Source organism: Phoenix dactylifera, chromosome 5, assembly GCF_051530095.1.
Source record: "Phoenix dactylifera cultivar Ajwa chromosome 5, Ajwa_hap1_PhDact_Kaust_v1.1, whole genome shotgun sequence".
Lineage (NCBI taxonomy): Eukaryota > Viridiplantae > Streptophyta > Magnoliopsida > Arecales > Arecaceae > Phoenix > Phoenix dactylifera.
Genome location: NC_143194.1, coordinates 38,724,805 through 38,743,394, shown reverse-complemented (window position 1 = coordinate 38,743,394; position 18,590 = coordinate 38,724,805). Strand labels below are relative to the sequence as shown.

Below are 18,590 nucleotides of genomic sequence, written 5' to 3'. Positions count from 1 at the left end.
GAAAGATATCGAAAGCCACTCACCTGTGTTCGCCCTTGTGGCTAGAGTTATCAATGTGGAGTCAAATGCCGAACATCCGGCCGCCGTAGTTCCTCTGTTGGAGGAGTTTCACTCTGTCTTCCCCACTGATCTTCCAGAGGCACTCCCTCCAATGCGTGATATCCAGCACGTAATTGATCTCATTCCTAGAGCGTCACTGCCAAATCTTCCCCACCATAGACTCAATCCAAACGAGCACACTGAACTGAAACGCCAAGTTGACGAACTAGTCACTCGAGGGTATATTCGTGAGAGTTTGAGTCCCTGTGCTGTACCTGCACTCCTCACTCTCAAGAAAGATGGCTCTTGGAGGATGTGCGTCGATAGCCGTGCTATCAATAAAATCACGGTTAAGTATCGTTTTCCTATTCCTAGGCTGGACGACCTTTTAGACTATATGTCTGGTGCTACAGTTTTTTCCAAGATCGACCTAAAGAGTGAGTACCACCAGATTCGGATTCGTCCTGGGGATGAATGGAAAACTGCATTCAAAACCAAAGATGGACTCTACGAATGGTTAGTAATGCCTTTCGGATTAACAAATGCTCCAAGTACTTTTATGAGGGTGATGACACAGATCTTTCGACCTTTCTTGAACAAATTTGTCGTTGTATACTTTGATGACATCCTCATTTATAGTCAAACTCAAGAGCTCCATCTCTCACACCTGAGGCAGGTTTGTGAAGTCCTGCGGAAAGAAAGCTTTTTTGCAAACCCTAAGAAGTGTGCCTTCCTGACTGATCACGTCACTTTCTTAGGATTCATAGTGTCTTCCAAGGGTGTCTCTGCTGATCCAGAAAAAGTAAGCGCGATAGTCGATTGGCCTGAGCCCAAGACCTTAGCCGAGGTACGTAGTTTTCATGGTCTGGCTACTTTCTATCGTCGCTTCATTAGGAATTTTAGTTCAATAATGTCTCCCATTACAGATTGCATGAAGAAAGGAGACTTTATCTGGACTAAGTCGGCATCCCAAGCATTTAAAGATATTAAGCATAGGATGACCGAAGCACCTGTCTTGCGCCTCCCTGATTTCACTAAGGTATTCGAGGTCGCATGTGATGCCTCTGGCGTTGGCATAGGTGGTGTGTTAAGCCAAGAAGGTCACCCTGTCGCGTTCTTTAGCGAAAAGTTAAGTGATGGCAGGTTGCGTTATTCCACCTATGATAAGGAATTCTATGCGGTAGTGCAAACTTTGCGACATTGGCGACACTATTTGCTACCGCAAGAATTTGTTCTGTATTCAGACCATGAGGCTTTAAAGTATCTCAATTCTCAAAAGAAATTAAACCTTCGACATGGCCGATGGATTGAGTTTCTACAAGCCTATACTTTTGTGCTGAAACATAAAGCTGGAGTTGAGAATAAGGCTGCTGATGCACTCAGTCGACGGATCTTCCTCCTATCCATGATAAGCACTGAAGTAATTGGTTTTGAAAGGATCAGGGAACAATATACCACCGTCCCGATTTTAGTAATGTATACCTGACCTTACGAGATGGAGTAGAGAGAGAGCACGATGATTTCTTTTTACACGATGATTATCTCTTTCGCTCCGACCGTTTGTGTATTCCTCGAACTTCTTTGAGAGATTTTCTAGTATGGGAAATACACGCTGGAGGACTGTCTGGGCATTTCGGGAGAGATAAAACCATTGAGATGGTGGAAAGACGTTTCTTCTGGCCGAGTCTCAAGAGAGACGTGGCCAAGATCGTCGCTCAGTGCCGCACATGTCAATTAGCCAAACAACGTAAACAGAACACTGGGCTTTACACTCCACTACCTGTTCCTGATTGTCCGTGGCAAGATGTTAGCATAGATTTTGTGTTAGGGCTTCCATGTACCTCGACCAAACACGATTCCATTTTTGTAGTAGTGGACCGATTCTCTAAAATGGCTCATTTTCTCCCATGTTCTAAGACTTCTGATGCTTCTAGGATTGCGAAACTCTATTTTGATGGTCTTCCTAAATCTATTGTGTCCGATAGGGATGTTAAATTTATGAGCTATTTTTGGAAAACTCTTTGGCACATGATGGGTACCAAATTAAAATTTTTCTCTGCCTATCATCCCCAAACTGATGGCCAGACCGAAGTGGTCAACCGAAGTCTAGGGAGTCTTCTCAGATGTCTGGTAGGTGAGCATACTAGGACTTGGGATCTCGTGTTACCAACTGCCGAGTTTGCATATAATAGTTCGGTCAATAGGACCATAGGCATGAGTCCTTTTGAAGTGGTGAATGGCTATAAACCTCGGCAACCTATAGACTTGATTCCCATGTCTCATCAACATAGAGTCTCTGAGTCTGCACAATCATTTGCTTCACACCTGCATTCATTGCATCAGGAGATCAGCAAACTTATTCACTCTAATAACTTAAAATATAAATCCTTTGCTGATTTGCACCGCCGTTATAAAGAATTAAATGTAGGTGATTCAGTCATGGTAAGAATTAGACCTGAACGACTTCCTTCGGGGACGTTCAAAAAGTTGCAATCTCGTAGTGCGGGACCGTTCAAAGTCCTAAAGAAAATCAGTTCGAATGCGTATGTTGTAGATCTTCCTGAAGACTATGGGATTAGTGCGACATTTAATATTGAAGATTTAGTCCCATACAAGAAATCAACATTCATTCCTTCTGACCCTTTTGTTGATACATCCACTGTTGTTGATCACCCTGCTCTAGCACCTGCTAGTGAGCCTCCACCTCCACAGTTTCATGCACGCAGAGAACACATAGAACATATATTGGATGAGCAGGTTATATCTACCAGGAGAGGAAGCTACCAACGTTACCTTGTTCGGTGGAAAGGTCGACCCGAATCAGATGTGTCGTGGATTTCGCGAGCTGAGTTGCAGCGCCTTGACCTGGATCTTCTGGAGCAGTACGACAGCCGACCCGATTTACACTCGACGGGGTCGAGTTTTTCTCACCCGGGAGGAGTTGATGGGGACATCAGCTAGGTCCCCATTTTATTTGCATATTTGCTTATTGTTATTTCTGGGTTTATTTGTGTTTTAGGATTTATTTGGGGTTTATTTTATTCTGGGCTTATTTGCATTTTAGGGCTTATTTGTGGAGAATTATTTTATGTAAGGGGTTTATTTTAATTGTTCTTATGGGGCCCTATTTAAAGGGAACTTTATGTTGATTAGGGTTTTAATGAAGAATTAAAGATTTCTTTCCCCCACGTTTCTTCTTCTTCTCTTCTCCTCCCTTCTCCTTCTTCTCTTCTTCTTCCTCCTTCTCTTCCCCTCTTCTCCTTCTTCCATTTACAACTTGGTCCGGCATCAAAATATGCTTAAATTTTGTATTTTATCATGCAATGATATATCATAGATCTTAGATCTACACAGTGGTATAATCTTAATATTATTTTTTATTAAAATATATTTTTAAATAAAACTAATAGAAAAAGGTAAAGGAGATGTTAAATTCCAAAAATTACTATCATATTAGCATCCTATCTACTGTCTTTTTTTTATAGCAATTTGATTAATTTCAGCATATTAATTGCTTCTTGAACAAAAGTCCAACTTTAAAGTAATTCATGGATTAATTAGGCCATCATCATTTAATTTGGGCTGAAAAATGTGGTGCCTCCTATCGAAGACCACATTAGGCATGTAACATAAAAAATTATGACTTCATGAAAATGTGATACCTCCTACTATCACTTAATGTCCCCATATTATTGCGCTAGTTTCATGTTAGTAGAAGTGTAAGCAGTATGACTTCATGAAAAAATCATAAATTACAACTCTCAGCATCTATCATACTGGAAAAATGAAAAAAATAGAAGGAAATATGACTAAGGATTTTCCACTTGTCAAATGTGGTGTTAAAACACAAAATTTGCATTTAATTCTTTGTATCATCTCCATCAATGCTTGCACTTATAAATATTTTCACATGGTGAGAAGATGAAACATCTAAGATCTAACTGATATGTAAATTGTGCAACAGCAGTCAGTGACAGTACAGTTTGCAGAAATCAAGAACTGCTTCACTCAATAACTTTTTTTAGCAACCCGAATAAAAGCATACCTACAGCATCAGTGCTGAATTGATGCTTTTTCAACTCTTCTATTGTCTCAGAGACTGAACTATGAGAACCAAAAGACGAAACGATATGAGGCAAAAGAATTTTCAGCTGAGCCTCTGACTCAGGTTCCTTCTCATATCCTGATAGTAGTGCTTGGACATCTTTGTGCGGGTCATCAGAGCTGCAGGCACAAAGTACATGATGTCAAGACAATCTAAATGTGCTTACCAGAAAACAATGTCCCTGGGAACCATTAACATATGAAATGGGTGCAAATGCATCCATCTTTCTCAATTAATTTAAACAAAAAGAGAAACACGGCAAAGATGAAATGTGTTCCTATCTCACAATTTCAATTGCTATAGACCCACTCAGCAATATTTTTTTGTTTTTTTTAAAAAAAAACAAACTTCGGTAGTTGTTTCAAATCTTAAAAGTCTACTGCAGATATAAGCAAGACCCTGATCTGGTGGACTGCACTCTTTGATACATGTTACACACTCTCCTAATTTGGTAGTTCGTGCCCACACTATTCTCAGTGCATGGTATAGCACAACCCAGTCATTTGTTTGATCTAAATTCTACATATCGGAAATCAGATCCTAGAAGATCGCAAGCATAGGATGAGGAAGACAAATCCACAAAATGCCCACCTTTTGGAGACATTTTTCCAGCTTTAAATCAGGTTAACTTTAACCACACATTGATAAACTAAAGAAAATCATAAGAGGATCCTCAAAGAAACAAATAGCATTGATCACCAGACCAGCTAATAAACTCATTATAACAACAAACACCAAGACTATAACCAGATCAATGATAAGGAAGCAGTAAAAGATGCCTACTATGCTACTTGTAGTATACCTCAAACACTGACAGAATCTACATCTCAAAATTTTATGTTGGTCATTTAGTTAAAGTTACAAACATATCTCTGTAAAGCACATAGCATTGATTCAAAATATGATTTGTAATAACCAAAAATCTTCCTTCTCAAAATATACCAAAAATCTTGTATAGCAGACTCACTAACCCCCCCATGCTTCTCCCTTTGTCTGCCTCTCAGCTAAATTAACAACTGCAGGATTTATTTCCCACCCATATTCCGGATATCAAACAGGTGGAAAATAGTGAGGCACACACCAGTCAAATTTCCAAAAGAATACCAAAATTAGTAATAGATCACCAGGGCAGACATACTAGAACAAGTTGATTTGCTTGTGTCATATATCAATATCTAACACAACATGTGGATTATAAATTTTTCCAATAAAATCCATAAAAACCAAATTGAGACACTCTTGAATGAACTAAATTACACATTCTCTTTGCAGGTAGGCAATCAGCACATGCACTTTACACAATATATAAAACAAAAATGCTCTCAGATTAATAAAAAGTGCAACAGTGGCTACCAATGTTGATTCCCTTTTCCCCTAAAATTTAATGGTTGAACCAAGAATTAGTTATTTCCAGCACAAAAATAAGAGTTTAACATATCTAACATTTAGGCAATTATGTGGATTCAGAGGTTACCAAACATGGATTTAAAGACATAAATAAATATGCCAGCATGGCAGCTGCTTCACAGTTTGCAACAGCAATTATGTGGATTCAGAGGTTAGCAAACATGGGTTTAAAGACATAAATAAATATGCCAGCATGGCAGCTGCTTCACACTTTGCACCAGCACCTCTAACATAAACTCTGAAAGTTGCTTGCTTACCAATGGCTATGGAAACAGTTTACTCAAAAATAAAAGATAAAGAAATTTTACAAAAAACATAGTTCGGTTTTTCTTTTGTAAGAACCCTACTGTGAAAAAGGATAGTTCAGGAAAAACTTAAACATGAGTTTCATGAAAAATAGGAGGCCTCATCTTTACATAAAAGTAACAGGCCACAAAACAACAAATTGAAGTCTGTCTCAGCATCAAAGAGCATTATATTTTCCCTTTTTTTGATAAACCGGATGGCTCATACTCGCCTGGTATGAATACATGCATCAAAATCAGAAAATAAAATATTTTTAAACCGTACAGGAATACTAGAATACGATGTCCAAAAGACAAATAGCATTTATCTTTTTTAAGCCATGCTTTCTTTTAGTGAAGTCAAATTAATACAATGATCGAGTAACTTTCTCCAAGCAGAAGACAAGTGAAAGCAACCATGCTAAATCTTGACAAAACTGATTGCACTACTTACATTTCCAAAAGGCTATCTTAAATGCAATCACTACAAAAAAGTTAAGACAAAGGATACACTCTTTTCAAGATATTCAATGGTTATGTAAAATAGTTACTTATTCAAAAGCAAATACAAATTACATATTAAATAATAACCAGAGACATACTAGTCAAAACTTAAAAGAGCTTCCTTGAGTGAGACCAAGCTTCCAGATGGGACATAATGAGTTCCAAGACCTATATATAGTGCATCAGCAGGAGATGAAATTCTCTTTCCAGTCATTCCAAGGTAAGCACCTGTAACAAAATTACAGTTTAAGAAGGAAAAGGAAATTGGATAAACAAACCTCCATAACAAATTAAAATTTGATCAGGAATAATCCTTAATCTTTCAAGTCAGTTTCCATCTAAAATGAATTAATAGGCTAATTATTTATTGTATACATAGTAGAATATATGTGGCTAGAATATATAATTAAAAACAAATGATAATACAAAGATGCCTGGTTGCATGATCAAATTTGAATAACAAGTGGAAAGAAAGTCAAACAAAAAAAATAATCAAGCACTTGTTCAGCATTCCGTGAACACTGGATATACACCAAGGAGGACATTTCTGCCAAACTCAAATAAAAGAAGTGGTATTTACAGAAAGTTAGTGATCAGCAGTAATATATGTTTAATTGACAGTTCCTGGGACAGATAAATCATCATTTATATTTGCCGAAGTTCTGTAACATTGAGACCCTAACATTTAGCGTATGCAGAGGAATTTTTTAACAGATAAATTCAGTCTAAAAGAATGAAAGTGAATTTTTTTAACAGGTGAATTCAGTCTAGAAGAATGAAAGTGTACAAAGTAAAGATGCTGACAACCCAAAGTCCAAACAGGATAATAAAGGTATGTTTTCAAAATATGAAAATGATACTTTTAATCAGGTTGTACAAACTGAATGGGAAGTCATCTGCAACATCTACTCAGTCTAATAAAAATATAGTGCACATGCTGGAGCTTATGTATAAAAAAAAGGCGCAGGAAGTAGCAAGGTCCATACAAGAAGGGGCAGTACACTTTGAATGCCCTTAATTCCTAACACATTGTAACACCGCCCAGCCTTTAAGAGGAACAAAATACAGTATCTTCCCTCATGAACAACAATTTGCCTATCAGTGATGCATCAGATGCAACAATTAGTGAAATCAATGCCTATCAGCCTTCAAGTTAGTGATGCAACAATTAGCCTTTGATATAAATCAGGCTGATGCTACAAATTGAAACCAGAGGGGCCATACTTCCTTCACAAATTTCAGATGGGTCTATACTGATGATTTGGACAGGTCATTGCCTACTCCACCCTTTTGCAAGCGAAATCAATAGCCAAATACTGAGTTTCTCTGTCACCAATGTCATAGACAAAAAATGAAGCAAATTAAAAATATTAGAATGATGGTTTGATGCATAAAGTGGAGAAATACTTGCTTAGCTATTCAAAGTAGTGGTTTTCGGTAAAGTACAACACTGCAAGTTACGCAGGCTTTTGTTGATCTTCTATATTCTTTATCCTTTCGTTAAATGGTGCCCTAGTGCATAATTTGTTCTTGATAAATCCACATGGATCCTGATGAGAGTACAAAAGTAAAATTTTCATACTATCTTAATTAATATTATAGCTAATTTTTATTAATAAAATTGATTAATTAATATTTTATTTGTGTCTGAGTGCAAGTAATTCAAAAGACCCAATAATGCTGGGTTTGAGCCCAATGCCCGGCAGCCCAAGCTCAACAAATTTTCCAGCATCCGTGATGAGGCGATCCAACGGTTCCTAACCTAAAATTCCCATGCATCCACGTCAACAGGCTGAAGCAAGTGATTTCCCTACATCCCGCCTCAGCAACTTCCCATCCGTTCGAGCACGCATCTGTGAGGAGCTTCCCAGCATTCATCATCTCCAAGCGTTTCTTCCCAGCGTTTTCCAACCGTCCGTGGCAGCATGCAACCGGATTGAGGTGATCTTCCAGTGCCCTTTACGTCTCCCCTGTTTCGAGAACAAAATCCACATGTTCCAGCGGAACCATCCCAGCAGCAGAAGCATCACAGCAACCGGATCATCTCCGAAGCCAACCGTCCGCTTTCAAGCCATCAGCCGAGTCACCTCCGCGTTCCACGCTCCCCATCCGTTCCGTGACCTCTCAGCAGCAGCAACCATTCGTCTTCCACGCATTCCAGACTTCATTCATCCCATGTTTTCACTTCCTTCCGGGCGTTTCAGCCGCGTCCTCCATCCATTTGCAACGGCGATCTTCCAGCATCCTTTCATCTTCCCAGCCACACCTTCAACACGCTGAAGGTGTCTATAAAAGGAACCAGAGGGAGGCCACGGATGAGGGGGAGGGAGGACGGAGCAAAGAAGGAGGAGGAGGACACGGAGCGAGGGACGGAAGAAGGAAACCAGAGGTCTCCCAAACAACCGCAGTCCTTCCGATTTTTCTCAGCCGAGGGAGAGAGGAGAAGAGGACAGCCGGCCGTGCGACGAAGGAGGAAGAGGCCAAGGGAACTAGCAAGCAAAACATCTCAACTCCTCTTCCGATCCGTCTTCTCAGCCGGGCGAGAGGAGGAGAAGCATCGAGAGGAGAAAAGAAAAAGAAAAGAAAGAAAACAGAGCACTCTGTTTTCTTAAGAGAAGAAAGAAAAAAAAAAAGGGATTTATGTTTTATTTTATTTATTCTATGCTAATCCCTTTTATAAAAATGCTTGCATCTCATATGGATAGCTAAATCTTTTTTAGCTAAGGCTAGGAAAAAGCCTAGCATTTTCTTCATGTATTTCCTTTAATCATCAATTGGATTTTAATGTTTTTGATTTGATTTATGGTGCAGTAGATTGATAGAAATTATTTCAAACTTATATTTTTTTTTGATTTGTTATTTCCCCCGGGTATAATAGATGCTTAGAAATCCCTGTAGTTTAGAATAGAATTGCTGTAATGCTGCCCATAAAACTAAATCTATTTTATTATGATTAATAGATGATTTTAAGAAAAGCATGATTAAGTGCTAGGCTGAATCCAATGCCTTAGTTATATTTTTGTCAATCTGAATATTATTTAGCCTTTAGTTTTTGTTCACTGTCAAATCCCTGTGGATTCGATCTCGGACTCACCGAGAATATTACTTCACTACACCCTATACTTGGGGTATTCTACATTTAATTTTCCTTTTTAAAAGAGCAAGATTAAAATCGTAGCAAGTTTTTGGCGCCGTTGCTGGGAATTTGCAACGTGTGAACGAGAACAAGGCTGCAAATTTTAATTTTTAATTTCTAGTTCTTCAATTTTTTTTTATTTTTAACACGGCTGAAATTTCAAATCTTTACATATTCAAGGACGACAAAAAGCGGGACCGATAACGAGGAAGATCAAGATCAAATTTTTGGATTCCCGGAGTGAACGAACTCCGGCCGTGAGTATTTAAATTAATTTTCCAGTTTTGTTCATACTAGTTCTATTTTTCCTAGATTAGAATTTTACTCTTGTTTAAAAAAAATTAATTAAAAAAATATTAATTAAAATAATAATAAAAATAATAAAAAATTAAAAATAAAAAAAAAATTAGCTAGTTTGCTTGATCAACTATTCAAATGCAATTTAATGTCATGACATAAAATGTTAAAAATCTTCTTGATTGTTGCATATAGTATAAAGCATTTGCATAAAATAATCTAAGGGTTGAACCCATTAAAAAGATAAGGTCGGGATTTTATCACTCGTCCTTGCCCAAAAATCATCCCAGTGCATAAATATCCTAAGCTTAATTAAAATCAACTAGACATTGGCCCCTAAGGATATTCGAGCTCAATAGGACGAAGACCACTGAAAGTTGCACCAATTTCGCTCTATGGCCCGGGTCGATGTCTAGGTAAGCTTTGTCCCTCTAAGTGATTGAAGGGAGACAGTTTCTGTTCGAGGAAAGTAGGTTTTAAGTAGGACCTTTGCTACACGCATCGTGACCCCTCCACTTACTTGGGAGCTTACCTGGTCGACTAAGGTTACTAGACCGGATTGGAGGCTTAAGTGTTCTCTTCAAACCAGTTAGGAGCTGTCTAGAATTTTTAGAAAAACATTAGAAATTGTTGGATGATGTTTTAATGCATGTTTAATTTTAATTATTATTATTATTATTTTTTGTTAGGGTATTTGTTTAGATCTCGTTAGGTGGTACTTGTACTAACCCAAAAAAATAAAATAAAATAAATAAATAAATAATAAAAAATAAAAATAAAAATAAAATTTCAGTATATGCTGTTGTGGGAGAGAGATAAAACGAATAGATTATTTTGAGTTGAACCAAGAGATAAAAATTTAATTGTTCAAAATTCAAATAATCAAATGGAAGATAATGGTAGTAATCAGGGAGATAATGAATTTCAAGATGACTTACCTATTAGAACGCTTCATGATTATCTACAACCCACTAGGACCAGTACCTCATCCTGTATGGTTATTCCTACTGCTGCGGGAGCTTTTGATATGAAACCAGGAATAATCCAATTACTCCCAAAGTTTCACGGACTTGATTCTGAAAGTCCCTATTTGCATTTGAAAAAATTTGATGAAGTGTGTTCAACACTTCATTTCAATGATGTCACTGAAGGGGTAGTTAAACTTAAGTTATTTCCTTTTTCTTTAAAAGAAAAGGCTAAGTCATTGTTACACTCCTTAAGGCCTAGGACCATAGCTACCTGGCAAGAAATGACAAGAGAATTTTTAAAGAAATTCTTCCCAACACATAACACAAACACACTTAGAAGAAATATCATGAACTTCGCACAAAAAGATGGAGAAACATTTTTTCAGTGTTGGGAAAGATTTAAGGACCTTCTGCTTACTTGCCCACATCATGGATATGAAATTTGGAGGGTCATTAGTTTCTTTTATGATGGTTTGTCCTCCAATATGAGACAATTTGTAGAAATGATGTGTAACAGTGAATTCATGAGTAAGGAACCAAATGAAGCCTGGGATTATTTTGATCTTTTAACAGAAAATGCACAAGCTTGGGATACAACAGATAAAAATGAAAAATCTAAAATAGCACCTAATGCAAAAGGAGGAATATATCTTATTAAAGATGATAATGTCAATGTAAAAATTGCTAATCTGACTAGGAAGGTTGAAGCCATGGAATTAAGCAAGGCCAATTTAGGAAAAGCACAAACTATTGTTGAAAGTATATGTGGAATTTGCGAGAGTAATGCACATGTGACCAAGGATTGTCCTACAATCCCTGCTTTTCAAGAAGTGTTACATGATCAAGCAAATTTCACCAATACTTATAAAAGACCATTTCCAGAAACATATAATCCTAATTGGCGAAACCATCCTAACTTTAGTTGGAGACATGAACCCACTGCCAATGAATCTCAAGGAAATTCTGTTCCTACTCCTTATGTGCCACCACATAGGAAATCCCTTGAAGATACTTTGCAAACCTTCATGCAAGGGCAGACTCAAATAAATCAGAATACAATGCAATCACTCCAAGAACTTAAAAATTCTGTAGGTAGAATTGAGGCTCAACTCAATGTTAGGAAAAAAGGGACATTTCCAGCCCAACCTCAATCTAACCCAAAGGGTCAACATGAGGTCCATGAAACAAGTTCATCCCAACCTAAATTTGAACAAGTTAAGTCTGTCACAATCCTTCGTAGCGGAAAAATAATTAACAAACAAATTCCGATAAAAGATGACAAACATGAAAAATCTATTGAAAAGAAGGATGAAGATGATAATGAACAAGATGATCCAATACCCCATCACAAGATAGTTGCTCCATTCCCTCAGCGCTTGCTTGCAGCTAAAAAGGGAATACCTGACCAAAAAATTCTGGAAATCTTTAAACAAGTAAAGATTAATATTCCTTTATTAGATGCCATTAAGCAGATCCCATCTTATGCCAAATTTTTAAAAGATCTTTGTACCATAAAGCGAAAGCTTTACGTACAAAAGAAAACTTTTCTAACTGAACAGGTGAGTGCTATTCTCAAACATAACACCCCACCTAAATATAAAGATCCTGGTTGTCCTACCATATCTTGCATCATAGGAAACTTCAGGATACAACGAGCCCTTCTGGATTTAGGTGCAAGTGTTAACTTACTGCCCTATTCAGTTTATGAACAATTAGGACTTGGTGAACTAAAACCCACCAAGGTTACTCTCCAACTTGCCGATCGATCTATAAAGATACCAAGAGGAGTAGTCGAGGATGTACTTGTCCAAATTAATAAATTCTATTTTCCAGTCGACTTCATAGTATTAGATACCCAGCCTGTCATGAATTGTACCACTCCAATACCTATCATTCTAGGCCGCCCATTTCTAGCTACTTCCAATGCTTTGATCAACTATCGAAATGGAATAATGAAAATGTCATTCGGGAATATGACTATAGATTTTAATATATTTAACATTTGCAAACAACCCGATAATGACAACGAAAATGATGAGATTCATGGAGTTAATCTGATCGACTCCATTGTAGAAGATGCTCTTGTCCCATCTCTTTCTTCTGATCCTTTAGAAACATGCCTAACTCATTTCGGAAATACAGATATCAACCAAAACTTTAGAGAAATCAGTGCTATATTAGATTCAGCTCCTTTGTTGGATACAGATAGGTGGAAATCTCGTTTTGAAGAATTGCCCACACGCAACAATAGTCCTCTACCATCTAGTGTTCAAGCACCTAAACTTGAGCTAAAACCTTTGCCATCTGAGCTCAAGTACGCATACCTTGGTCAAGAAGAGACTTTTCCTGTGATCATATCATCCCAACTCGAACAAAGTCAAAAACTAAAATTATTAGAAATTCTCAAAGAGCATAAGGGAGCAATGGGGTGGACAATTGCTGACATCAAGAGAATTAGTCCCTCAATTTGCACTCATAGAATCCACCTAGAAGCTGATGCCAAACCTTCTCGTCAACCTCAACGTCGATTAAACCCAAACATGAAGGATGTGGTTAGGGCAAAAGTTCTGAAACTTCTGGATGCGGGTATGATCTACCCAATTTCAGATAGTAAATGGGTAAGTCCAACCCAAGTGGTCCCGAAAAAATCTGGTGTTACTGTAGTCAAAAATGCCAACAATGAATTAGTTCCAACTAGGGTCCCCACTAGTTGGCGTGTATGCATTGACTATAGAAAACTTAATTCTGTCACAAGGAAGGATCACTTTCCTCTACCTTTTATTGATCAAATCTTAGAAAGGTTGGCAGGTCATAAATTTTATTGCTTCCTAGATGGCTATTCCGGTTATAACCAAATTGCAATTGATCCTGAAGATCAAGAAAAGACCACTTTCATATGTCCTTTTGGCACATTTGCTTACAAGAGAATGCTTTTTGAATTATGTAATGCTCCTGCAACCTTCCAAAGATGCATGCTCAGTATTTTCTCTGACATGGTTGAGCGTTTTTTAGAAGTCTTCATGGATGATTTTTCAGTTTTCGGCTCCTCTTTTGAAAACTGTGTGGACCATTTAAGGCTAGTCTTAATTCGGTGTGAGGAGAAGAATCTAATCTTAAACTGGGAAAAGTGCCATTTCATGGTAACTAGGGGAATTGTTCTCGGACACGTCATTTCATCTGAAGGAATTGAAGTAGACAAGGCTAAAATTGACTTAATTGCTAACTTACCCAACCCAAAAACTATCAAAGATATACGCTCATTTTTGGGTCATGCAGGATTTTATAGGAGATTTATTAAAGATTTTAGCTCAATATCTAAACCCTTATGTAATCTCCTTCAAAAGGAAACCCAATTTGTGTGGTCTGAAGAATGCCAAAAAGCTTTTGATAAACTTAAACCTCTGCTCCCATCATGCAACCACCCAACTGGTCGCTTCCTTTTGAAATCATGTGTGATGCTAGTGAATATGCAGTTGGGGTAGTTTTAGGGCAAAGAAAAGAAAGGAAGCCTTATGTTATTTACTATGCAAGTAAGACTTTAAATAGTGCACAAATGAATTACACCACTACGGAAAAGGAACTACTCGCCGTAGTATTTGCACTAGATAAATTTAGGTCTTACTTGATTGGATCCAAAATCATTATCTACACTGACCACGCTGCCCTTAAGTACCTTCTTTCAAAAAAGGATGCTAAGGCGCGTTTGCTTAGGTGGATCCTTCTGCTCCAAGAATTTTTTCTAGAAATAAGAGATAAAAAGGGGGTAGAGAACGTAGTAGCTGATCACTTATCCCGTCTCACTCTTCCAGATTCCGTAGACAATTCACCCATAAGAGACACTTTCCCTGATGAGCAACTCTTTGAGATCACGTCGTCACCCTGGTTTGTAGACATTGCAAATTTTCTTGTCACGGGTGAACTCCCGATTCATTGGAATAAACAGGACAAAAGAAAATTTCTGACCGAAATAAAAAATTTCTTCTGGGATGATCCTTATCTTTTCAAATACTGCCCAGACCAAATTATTAGGAGATGTGTACCTAATGACGAATTTATTAGTGTCATTTCCTTTTGTCATTTTGAAGCTTGCGGTAATCATTTCTCTACTAAGAAAACGGCTGCAAAAAATTTTACAGTGCGGTTTCTATTGGCCCACCTTGTTCAAAGATTCCCATAACTTTTGCAAAGCTTGCGAGCGTTGTCAAAAGTTAGGTGGGATAACTCGTAGGAATATGATGCCCCTCAACCCAATTTTAATTATCGAAATATTTGATTGTTGGGGAATAGATTTTATGGGTCCATTTCCTCCTTCATTCGGAAATTTGTACATCTTAGTAGCTGTAGATTATGTCTCCAAATGGATTGAGGCAATTCCTTGCAAGCATAATGACCATAAAACTGTTTTAAAATTTTTAAAAGAAAACATTCTTTCCAGATTTGGAACGCCTCGAGCCATCATCAGTGATGGGGGTTCACACTTCTGTAATAAGCCTTTTGAGGCTTTAATGCGAAAATATGGGATCACCCATAAAGTCGCCACCCCTTATCATCCACAAACAAGTGGACAAGTTGAAGTATCAAATCGATCAATTAAGAATATTCTGGAAAAAACGGTTAACCCAAATCGCAAAGACTGGTCTTTGTGTTTAACTGATGCACTCTGGGCTTATCGTACTGCTTTTAAAAGCCCGATTGGTATGTCTCCGTACCGTCTTATTTTTGGTAAACTGTGTCACTTGCTTGTAGAGTTGGGCATCGGGCCGTGCCGGGCCGGCCCGGCCCAGGCCCACCGGGCCCAAGGTCTAAACGGGCCGTGCCTGGCCCGGCCCGCTTATGAAGCGGGCCGTGCCGGCACGGCCCGTCTCGGGCGCAAAAGGAAGCCCGGCCCGGCCCCAGGCCCGTCTATTGGCGGGCCGGGCCGGGCACGACACGCCACGGGCCGTGCCAGGCACGGCCCGTAACGGGCGCAAACGGGCCGTGCCTGGCACGGCCCGTCTGGAGAGGGGGGAGAAAAATAGCCGTTTCCAACGGCTATTTTGGGAAAATGACATTTTTACCCCTCCCAACAGTCCAATAACGGCTGAATTGAGGGGTATTTTGGGAAAAAAATTTTGGGGCTTCTATAAATAGCCCTTTCCTCCCTCATTCTCACCACACCAAACCAACTATTCTCTCCTTCTCTACTACTATTATTTCTCTCTTCTAAAGTGCTCTTCTAGCAATTTAATTTTTAGTTTGCATTTAGCAAGTGTTCAAGTGCTACACAAGAGGAGGTTCCTGTTGAGAAGAGAAGGTCACTCCTGTTGAGAGCACAAGAGGAAGCTCAGAATCTCGGCTCTGCAGCTCTGCCTCTGCCCTCCGACCCTCTACTCAATTCCTCCAATCCTCCTTGTGGTTAGTTTTTATTTTTTGAATTCATCAATTTAGATATGTCATCTTTTGAGGAAAGTCAATTTGGCATTTCTCCTGTTTCTGAGGGAGAAGAAACTAATCCCCAACCCCATGTTCCTAGTTCCTCTAGAACTAGTGAACCAAGTGAAGATCAAACCTCTTCTCGTAAGAGGACTAGTGCTGTATGGAATGAATTTGATAGAGTTATGGTTGATGGAGTCTGGAAAGCTAAATGTAAAAAATGTGACAAACTTTATAGTTGTAGTAGTAGTGGGGGAACAGGGCATTTAAAAAGACATCAAGAGAGTCATAGGATGCATGATTCTCATGCTCAAACTCAAAGTACCCTTAATATACAAGGGGGATTACTTGTAGGTAATTTTGCATATAATCATGAAAATCAAAGAAAAGCACTTGTAAAATGGATAATTAAGGATGAATTACCTTTCAGTTTATGTGAATCTTTTAATTTTGAAGAATATGTTCAATTAAACCTACAACCTGCTTACAAAAGAACTAGTAGGCGTACATTTAGAAGAGTAGCTATGACTAACTTTTTAGCAATGAAACAAAGTTTAATTGAAACACTTTCTACTTTAAATGTAAAAATTTCATTAACTTCTGATATTTGGTCAGCATCTGTAGGTAGTAATTGTTTTATTGCCATTACTGCTCATTATATTGATAATGATTGGTAATTAAATAAACGTATTCTTGCTTTTCGTGCTTTTGATTTTCCACATTCTGGGCAACAAATTTCAAATATCATTTATCAAACTGCATGTTCATAAAATATTAATGATAAAATTATGTCTATTACTTTTGATAATGCATCTAATAATAATTCTGCTGTTGCATTATTAAAAGACTCATTGCATCCCATGTTAGATTGAAATTTATTGCATATTAGATGTGCATGTCATATCTTAAATCTTTCTGTTCAAGCTGGCATGGGCATGATTCAAGATGTGATTTCAAAAATTAGAAATGCAGTTTCTTTTATTCATGCTTCAAGATCAAGACTTCAAGAATTTAAGGAACTATGTATAAATCATGGTAAACGTTTTAAAAAATTTAAACTTGATGTAATTACTCGTTGGAACTCAACATATAGCATGATACATGATGCATACCCATATAAAAACTTATTAAGTGCATATATTAATGATCGTGGATTAGGCTTTACATTGACTGAAACTGATTGGAATAAAGGAAAAATTTTGGAAGATTTTTTGCTTAGTTTTTATAATGCTACCAATGTTCTTTCTAGTATTTATTATCCAACTTCATGTTCATTTTTACAACAAGCATATATAATTAGTCAAAAATTTTCAGAACATAGATATGATGATGTTTTAATGCCTATTATTGACCTAATGGAATCTAAATGGAATGAGTATTGGGACAAGATATGTTCTATGCATAACTTAGCTGCTGTATTTGATCCTAGAGTCAAATTAAATGGCGTACTAATTTTACTTGATGCATACTGTGAAAATATGATTAAAGATCCTGAACCTGCTAAAAATGAGGTAAAACAACTTCTTTATGATATTTATGCTATATATGATAAAAAAATCGTGGATCTAGAACACAAATACAAACCTCTATTTCTTCTTCTAGTAGTTCTCGTTCGTCATCTATTTTTTCATTCATTGCACAGAGAAGACACACACATGCTACAAGTTTATCTTCATCTTCTTCATCTTTAAGTAGTGAACTAGAATTTTATTTACGAAATGATCTTCAGTCTGCATATGATGAAAATCAAATAGAGAATCTAGATGTATTATCTTGGTGGAAGAGTGTTAGAAATCAATATCCTGTTATATCTGCAATTGCACGCGATATTTTAGCTGTGCCGATGTCCACGGTAGCATCGGAATCCGCTTTTAGTGAAGGCGGCGTGTTCTTGACGAAAAGAGAAGTAGGATGACGGGCGAAACGGTGGAGATGCTTCTCTGCTTCAAAGATTGGTTGGATGCTGAGGCAAGACTTCAAGATAAAGGTGGACATAATACAACATCCTCTGATGATGATGATACAAACACTACTGAAGACTGAAGAGTGAATACTGATTCACTGAATCACTGATGATTAGTAAGATTTCTTAATTTTTTATAATTGTACATTTTTATTATATTCTGGAGGTCAGACCAAGGTCCAAACCTCGGCCCTTTCTTATTGTATTCTGGAGGTCAGACCAAGGTCCAAACCTCCCTTCATGTACCATTTTGATTTAAATTAATAAACTGGTAGGGGTCTATGCCAAACCCCCCACCATTCCGGTGGCTTTATATTCATAAATCCTTAGTTTTCAATATTTATTAATTTATTAAAAAAAATTTTGAAGCATTAATTTTTATCGGGCCGGGCCGGGCCCAGGCCCGGACCGTGCCAGGCCCGGACCGTGCCAGGCCCGCGGGCCAGCCCGGCCCAGGCCCTTATGGGCCGTGCCG

The 18,590-nt window shown here is 37.9% G+C and overlaps 1 protein-coding gene and 1 non-coding gene across 6 annotated transcripts in view; both read right to left on the bottom strand.

The window, feature by feature from the left end:
- Positions 1-18,590, bottom strand: part of LOC103720862 (3-hydroxyisobutyryl-CoA hydrolase-like protein 3, mitochondrial) — a 39,175-nt gene that overhangs the window by 8,703 nt on the left and 11,882 nt on the right. For all 5 annotated transcript variants that reach the window (XM_088722794.2, XM_088722795.2, XM_088722793.2 and 2 more), the window contains 2 exons: positions 6,438-6,567; positions 4,085-4,263 (listed from right to left, as the gene is read on the bottom strand). In XM_088722794.2, coding sequence (XP_088578920.2) covers positions 4,085-4,263; positions 6,438-6,567 — 309 coding nt within the window. The remainder of the gene's footprint in view (positions 1-4,084; positions 4,264-6,437; positions 6,568-18,590) is intronic.
- LOC120111812 (small nucleolar RNA R71) lies at positions 11,070-11,176 on the bottom strand. Its single transcript, XR_005513207.2, has one exon. It is a non-coding gene; the product is annotated as a small nucleolar RNA R71 (small nucleolar RNA).